The sequence below is a fragment of the Cibotium barometz genome, chromosome 49 (genome assembly GCF_041138505.1).
Source record: "Cibotium barometz isolate CiBa-2024 chromosome 49, ASM4113850v1, whole genome shotgun sequence".
Lineage (NCBI taxonomy): Eukaryota > Viridiplantae > Streptophyta > Polypodiopsida > Cyatheales > Cibotiaceae > Cibotium > Cibotium barometz.
In genome coordinates, this window is record NC_141094.1 from 44,197,642 (window position 1) to 44,205,794 (window position 8,153).

Genomic DNA, 8,153 nt, shown 5'->3' on the forward strand with positions numbered 1-8,153 from the left:
GGGGAAGATACTGGACATCTTGAGAGGCTGGGGAGGAATCTTACATAGGGTAAACACAATTACAGTGCACAACTATAGCCTCCCGGTAGCTAATATAGCTGCATGTATAGTCATGACGAGTATAGCCATGTACTAGGAAAAAAATCTAGACATTGTAGACAACTATTGGATAAATTGATGTACTTGGGATTTATGGATGTAGAGTATAAGCCTTAGGTCATTTGTCAAAGGTTAGAATCTCGCAGTAGTTGTAAATTGTTCCAATTTAGGTTAAAGAATCCATGAGGTGTAGTAGGATCTAGGGGCATTAAAGGTAACCTCCTTTGTTGACTTTGGAAGCTAGAATCTAGGGCATGTGGAGGCTAGAATCATGAGGAGATTTGTGGAGAGAATCATTGACTTTGTTAAGCTACTAACCATGATTAGCATTTGCTAATCCAACTTATACTCAACCTATTTAAGAGTCACACATCTAATGGAAATGATCACTCTCATTCTACTCATTATGCCTTGTTTATGTTAATCTTTTATCATTAAATATTAATCTCTCATTAGCATGTCATTATCACCTAAACCATAATCTCTCATTTTTAGCATGTCATTAGCACCTAAACCATGAGCTTCATTGTGCAATTTGAGCCACCATGAATCCAAAATTTAGTATCATAGCTTAGATCCATACCCATTATGCTTGTATTAATCACCATTAAGCATATTTAAGCTATCGATTATCATTTAATCAAATTTGGCCATTCTAGTCATTTTTCCCTCTTTACCCACTGCTGGTTTTTTTCTCATTTTTCTCACCACACTCAACCATTTCAATAAACTCAACTTGGGCCCTTTTCCTAACATAAAGTACTCTAGTGCATAGGAGGATTCAACCTAATTCATCGCCATCGTTGTTAGGAAGTAGAGTTTCCGTCCCGTGACCATTTTCTACAAAAAAACATCCATTTCTCCGTGTATACTTCGAATTGGTGTAATTCCTTTAAGGACATGTTGTAGAAGGTGACAAGAAATTCACTCATGAATTTTGAGCTCATTTGGTCAAGTGGTCTAGCTATAGTTATCATTTTATGAGTCAGGTAGAGGATTTGGTGAGTAATCTCTAATTAAGCCACCTAATTTCTTGTTTATGGGTTCAAACCACAAGTAGAGGCATTGTTTTAACCTATCCTTGAAGTTTTTTTGCAAAGGAGTAGTTCAAGTGCTTCAAGTGCAAGTTCCATTGGAGCTCTATTTTTTGCTCACAAAATAGAGAGTTAATCACTTCAATTAGTGAATACTTAGCACAAATTTCAAATCATTTGATGAATGCAAAGGATGGTTCAAGCTTGACATTGGGGACTTTCTACAACAGGTCATCAAGCCTCATTGCATTTGTCCTTTGATTTAGAGCCATCTCTTCTCCCATAATGAGGCCTAATAGAAAAAGAATATATCCAAAGGGTCTACATCAAAGGGTACCTTCAAAAACAAAAAAAATAGTAAATGCAACTTTTGTGGTAGGCTAGGGCACTTCGAGAAGGATTGTTACATCAATAAGAAGATCTATACCAGCCTCGTGGAAGAAGATAATCAAGAAGCAGATGAAGACAATACTGTTGAGGCCTCACATGAGGCTAACCTTGTTGTTGTTGATAATGAATGGGCCTTCTAGGCCAACTCGCTTGCATCCTAATCCATTGTACTCATTATATGCCTTTTGAATTCCACTTACTTTGTAAACCTACAAGCTAGAGTGAGTTCTAGGTTGGGGTCATGTACGTTGTCACAAGGGTGGGCAAGTCATGAAGCATCCCATGGGCTACTGCTAGGGGTTGGGGTCATCAATTTAAAGGGGGGATTATTGGACAAATTTATGTATTTTAGATTTATGGATGTAGAGTATAAGTAGCTGAAAATATCCCAATATCACAAAAGAAGAAGCACAAAATGTGAGTCCAATATCACAAAAGAAGAAGCACCAAATGTATTTTAATACAATCAAATATGGACTAAATCAAGATTGAAAATTTGAGCAATTGTTTAGGGTTAATTAGGGTGAGCTTAGCCCAACATCTATTGCATCTTCCATCAAATCCATACATGCTAATTAGTCTACCTCAAGATCCATATGTCCCATTGCAAGATCAACAAAAAGATCTATCCCCCACTAGTAGTGGACTCAACACCACCACCATCATCATCATGCTTGGATTCAATTCATTCCTAATTATCTTGGATAAAGACACCTTCATCTTGATTAGTTGGTGGTATCTCATGTTCTTCATCTTGCACTTGATCCTCCGCATGTTCATTTTCGACTTCCACTTTGTCCATGAGCTCTTCAATATCCCTATCTTGAAAAATACTCTTTGAATGAGGAGTGACTTGTATGACATACCACCATTTCTTATCATTTATATCCACATTAAACAAAACCTTGTAAGAACAAACACATCGAGTGTAAATTAAACATGCATAATTATGATATAATAAAAGCTTACGGTTTGAATTTACTTGTTCACAATGGTGAGGTAGCACAAATATGTCCCTCTTTGTTTGCCAAAATTTTGTGGAATCGATAGCCATAAATCCATTTAGACTCCTTTTCATGGTTGCTTGAGCGGCTCCAGGCACATCCCCTTAAACCATTTCACATCTAATATAAAAATTTAGAATGTTTTGAATCCAACCTTTTTGAATCCTGCCACAATAATCAAGCATGTCTCCACTTTCTTGCTCAAAGTTTGCCATAACCCCATAATCTTGGGTAATTCTCTTTGTATCTATACGTCGATTGTGGAAATGCCTGTGGTGAAAAGGTATAATGTGGTTGGGCTACCTTATAGTTCTTGGCCAAGCTGTGAATCCATATTCACATTGTCAATAATCGCAAAATGCCTTTATGCATGCTTGATTCTTTCATATGGATGGGTGTGTAGGACTTTAGGCATGGTAGCAAAAATGACCTAAAAGTTACTGTTCTACCATAATATTGTGGTGTGTTGAGTTGTAGAAACTTTAGTAATGTGAAGCTTGGAAGATATACCTTTCGACATGCAACAATGTGATGTGATTGAAAGTGTAGTAATGTGCAGCTTAGAAGATACACCTTCCAATATGCAATGCGATTTGATTAAAAGAATGATGCAACTTATATATAATTATAGAAAAAATAAAAAATTATGTTTCTCATCTTAATATTTATGTGTGGTAGTGTGTAGTGTGCTTGCAATACCAAAGCTATCTGGAGGCTAAGAGAAGCCTTTGACACATGGAATGTGATTTGATGGAAAGTATATCGATTTGATTGAAGGAATGATGGAGCTTATATATAATTATAGAAAAAATAAAAAATTACATCTCTCATCTTAATATTTATGTGGTAGTGTGTAGTGTGCTTCTAATACCAAAGCTATGTGGAGGCTAAGAGAAGCCGATTTATTGATGGAAAGTATATCGCAGCTTTTCTTTTATTGGCCTTACATCTATGTAAGAACATCAAGGTAATTAAATTGGTGGATTTATTCAAAAGGATGGTACAACTTAACCTACATCTATGCGAATCCAAATATGTGGGAGGACTTTTTCTTTCCAAGGTAAAGAAGTAGAAAAAAACCATGGAAGGGATGAGCACTTGTACATGACATAAGTGTGCATTCATTTTGAAGAATATAACCTTGACTTAAAAAGAAAAAGCTCTTTAATTCGTTGTGCTTTTTTAGTCGTTGATGGGGGGCAAGTTAGAGATATCTTTAAGAGTTTTTCACCATAGGTTTATTGGGCCAATTAGCCTCACTTTATTTCTAGTGTGTAGTGAGAAGGATGAAACCTATGATCTCCACGTTTAGGACTTCAGCTACATGGGCAAGGGATAAGCTAAAAGGTATCCTAAGCGTTTTGACCATATATCCAATCTATCTATATGGAGTTGCATTAACTTTCAAAAACATCATAATATGTACGTAATAAGTAAAATAAAGATTAGCAAAATTTCCACCACGATTAAATATTGACATACAAAAACATTCGCCTATATGACTAGTAACATGGATGCAAGTCTTGAAAAGATTACCCCACATCTCTACAATTATAGTCCAAGAGTGGGCCTTCAATTTTTTTAATATGTAGGTATATATATACATATGTATGTACTATCTAAATATGTGTAGTACATTGTTTATAACCAATGAGCATTTTCTCAAGGTGGACTCCCTCTCTTTCCCCAATGCTGAACTGGAGGCCTTGAGAGGGCATCAAAGGCCCTTAAATGCTCTAGAGAAGGCCTTAGAAAATTGGATTGTAAAAGGTCATTATTTTGAAAATTTCTCATAATTTTATACAATCATATATATTTAGTTCTTCACATTTTGTGATCGCTATGGATCAAGAACAGGTTTGGGCTGCACAGCTTCATAGTTTGTGAACACATCATGCTTCATAGTTTGTGAACACCAGGGTTTTCAAATAAAAATGGAAGGAAAAGCAACATAAGCAATATTACAAATGCTTTTTTTTAATACATATGATGATTGTATAGCAAAGCAGCTTGGAAATTCCAAATCAAAACAAAGTATTAATGCAAATGCATATACGATTTTCTAAGTCATGTTACATGTGGTGCCACCACATGCCATTATCTCTAGGGCAGGCAGTAGGGGTCGTCGGTGGAATCCTCGCTGCCCACGCACTTTGTGCAGGTGAACAAGGCATGGGGGTCCACCAGGTTCTTGATGAGATTGAGGCGGTCGAAGCTGTCGCCGAAGAAGGACGTCTGCCAATCGGGCTCGTTGAAGTCGGCCTCGTTGAGGTAGCATCCCGAACCAGGAGTCAAGTCGCGGAGAAGCCCATTCGTTTCCGTGAGGGTACGCATCTTGGCTGCCTTCATGTCAGCACTTGCATAGTCGTCCCAGGTGGATGCGAGGACAACGTGCCACAGGGCCTTTCGCCACGCCGGATTCACAGCGTTGTTTTGGTTGGTGGCAACCGCTCCCCCACCAACAAGGTGGCCGATGATAACGTCCACGCCACTCTCTAGAATCTGAATGAAAGATCCGGCCACCTCCGCCGCATTTTCTCTCAACACCGCCTTTGGGAGTAGCCGCGAAGCGATGGCGACGTTGGAGCCCGTGGCATCGGAGCAAACCCCTGGGTTTACTCTACACATCACAGAACTGTGCCATGCTTGGAAGGATCGGAAAGCTTGGTTGGTTTGGTTGACGGTCATCTCGCCGGGATGCTGATCAACATAGGTGGTGAGGGGCTCAAAGGCGGTAACGGCCATGGATGCGGCGTCAGAATTGGGAAGCGTGTAATTTGCTGAGATGATCATGGGGGTAATGTAGGAATATCCCGACCAGTAACCGGCGTCTGATAGCGAGGATTGCAACTCCACAAACTTTGCAATCAAGCCCTTAAAAGAAGAAAGGGTCATGGCCCGGGTCACATAGTGAACCCCAAGGACGCTACTCAAAGCGGGGAACGTTTTATGCGTCGCAGAGACGACGACGCCGAAAGTTCCTCCTCCTCCTCCCCTGAGTGCCCAGAACAGATCTTGGTTTTGGCAGGCGTTGGCCGTTATCAGCCTCCCGTCGGCTGTCACAGCTCTGAGCTCTAGGACGTTGTCCGCCGCCAGGCCTAATAAAGGAGAGAGCGGACTGTGCCCGCCTCCTTGCATGTAACCTCCCGCAGCGCTCACGGAGGCGCTCATCCCTCCAACTACTACTCTATTCTGAGTGTCTACAGCCTCATAAAGCTCTTGCCATTGGACTCCCGCCTCAGCTGTCACGGCAGGGACCTCAGAAACACTAGAATGGCAGCCTTGTGGAATGAAGGAGTCGTAGAATGTGACTTCCTTGAGACGGTGCATCCAGATGTTGAGCGATCCCGGCGCCGTGCTTCTGCCCAGGAAGTCGTGGCCGGTGGACTTTATGCTGAGCCTAAGGTTGTGCTGGACTGCATACCCCACAGCCGCTTGCACTTGGCAGGGCTCCGACACCTCCACGGCGTAGGTGGGGACCGCTCCTTGATAGCAAATTGTGTATGGGTCGGATGTGAGAGTGCAGCCTTCGTCGCCGTCCGCCTCTCTGTTGGGATGCTGCATGGCCCCAGCCTGATCTGCGCGCCAGAATGGGTTGCGCCAGTTGCGCATGGCCGTCTGGCATGCCGTGGTATCCAGGCCCGGGACATGGCACGGGGCAGCCGGAGGGTGAGGACTCAGCAACCGCCCTCCCAAGGAGAAGTTGAAGGCATCCCATGAAGCATTGCTAGGCCAACAATCCGAACTCGGCAGGCAACGACACTGTGTCCAGCGCCCAGCTTCGGCTGAGGCATAGAGATGCAGAAGGATGCAAAGAAGAAAGGCCGCGTACACCATCTCGTTCAGTAAAATTCTACACTCACGTAGTTCCCTCGCTCTCTCTTCTTCGGTGATCCACACACATGCTACGTAGTGGAGCTTGCAAGTTTAGAATTATGGAAACATTCCATAATAAGAAATGATGTTTACCTATGCACAACACATTAGTGGAGACATAAGCTAAGAACAGGCTTCTTATTATGGAAACATTCCATAATAAGAAATGATGTTTACCTATGCACAACACATTAGTGAAGACATAAGCTAAGAACAGGCTTCATAAGACAAGCGTAAGTGAGCCAAAAAAGAAAGAAAGAAAGAAAAAAAGAGGTATTCCCATAAAAGTTAACATCATATTTCCCATATCTTTTAGTTTGATCTTATCCCCTTATAACTCCCTACTTTTTTTTCCCTACTTTCCCTCTACTCTCCCTAATTCCACTTTTAGCCCCACAGAGCTCTCTCTTTCCCCCCATCTACTACTCTTACTTTGTTTACCACCACATCATTAGCTTCTCCTTTCACCTAGCCTTATGCTAAAAAGTGACCTTAAATTTTGATTTTTATTCTCCCCAAAAGTTGCAGCTACCCTCAAAAAAGTCCCCCATACCTACCTGTGACAAAACCAAGTTTTTTAATATCCACAATTTAAATTCAAGCTTTGTAACCACTCCACTTCGCTTACCTCCAATATATGACATTTTTTTTATTTCTCTCTAAAACATTGTAATAATCCTTCAAAAAGCTATCCATACCTATTTGTGATCAAAGAATGTTTTTTAATCTCTAAAATAGATTCCATAAATCACCGATGTCCCTAATTTTGCTTTAAGCCCCACCACCTACACCTTTCTCTTTTCCCTGTTTATTACTCAAGTACATTATTCTTACTCTCTTTACCACCACATCGTTAGCTTTCCCTTTCACCTAGTCATTTCTTCTTCCTTCATTGTGACTTCTCTTTACTACCACATCATCAGCTTCACTAAAACATGACCTTAAAATTTGGTTTTTAGTCTCCCCCAAAGTTGTAACTACCCTCGCAAAAGTGCCCCATACCTACTTATGACATAACCAAGTTTTTTAATATCCACAATTAGAATCCAAGCTTTATAACCACTCAGCTTCTCTTACCTCCAAATATGACATTTTTTCTTTCTCTCTAAAATCTTGTAGTAATCATTCAAAAAGCTATCCGCACCTCCTTGTGATAATAAATTACTTTGTTATCTCTATAATCTCCATATTAGATTCCATAAATCGCTCCTCCTTGCATTTTCATCATCTCGTCCTAAAGGTCATCAAAAAAATGATTTCCCGCCCTCATCCCCAAAAGAAAAAAAAATGTTGTAACTACTCCATAAGAACCTATCCCATATTTGCCTATGATTAAAAAAGGGTTGTAACTACTCTACAAGAACCTATTACATACCTACCTATGTTCAAAACATGCTTTTTTCCTCTTTGTAATCATAGATCAAGATCCATAATCATGCCTTCTCACCTCTCCCCTTTCTCTCCACTTCTGAGGTATCGTATATTTTCCTTTCAAGTATTGTAAAACATAGTTTCCTTTCAATCTCCTGGGCAAAAATTACTCCTTAGATGTGAGATAAGCACTTTAAAGTACCTCTCCATGTCTAGTTTATTTTGTTGCGGTTTTTATGCTCCTCTCTTGTAAACTTCCACATGTCAACTTCCATAACCCTCTTCTATTTTCATCTCCCCTACATCAACCTCCTTGACTTTGGATCTCTTGGTCTCATTCCCTCACTTATATCACGCACAAATGGAACCCCTTAGAGAT

At 40.5% G+C, this 8,153-nt stretch overlaps 1 protein-coding gene across 1 annotated transcript; it reads right to left on the reverse strand.

The window, feature by feature from the left end:
- Positions 1-4,545: 4,545 nt before the first annotated feature.
- On the reverse strand, positions 4,546-6,364 carry LOC147610617 (putative FAD-linked oxidoreductase ARB_02478). The gene has a single exon (XM_086786594.1). It carries the CDS (start codon positions 6,362-6,364, stop codon positions 4,631-4,633), a length of 1,734 nt encoding a protein of 577 aa, XP_086642720.1. The 3' UTR covers positions 4,546-4,630.
- Between the last annotated feature and the right edge of the window lie 1,789 nt (positions 6,365-8,153).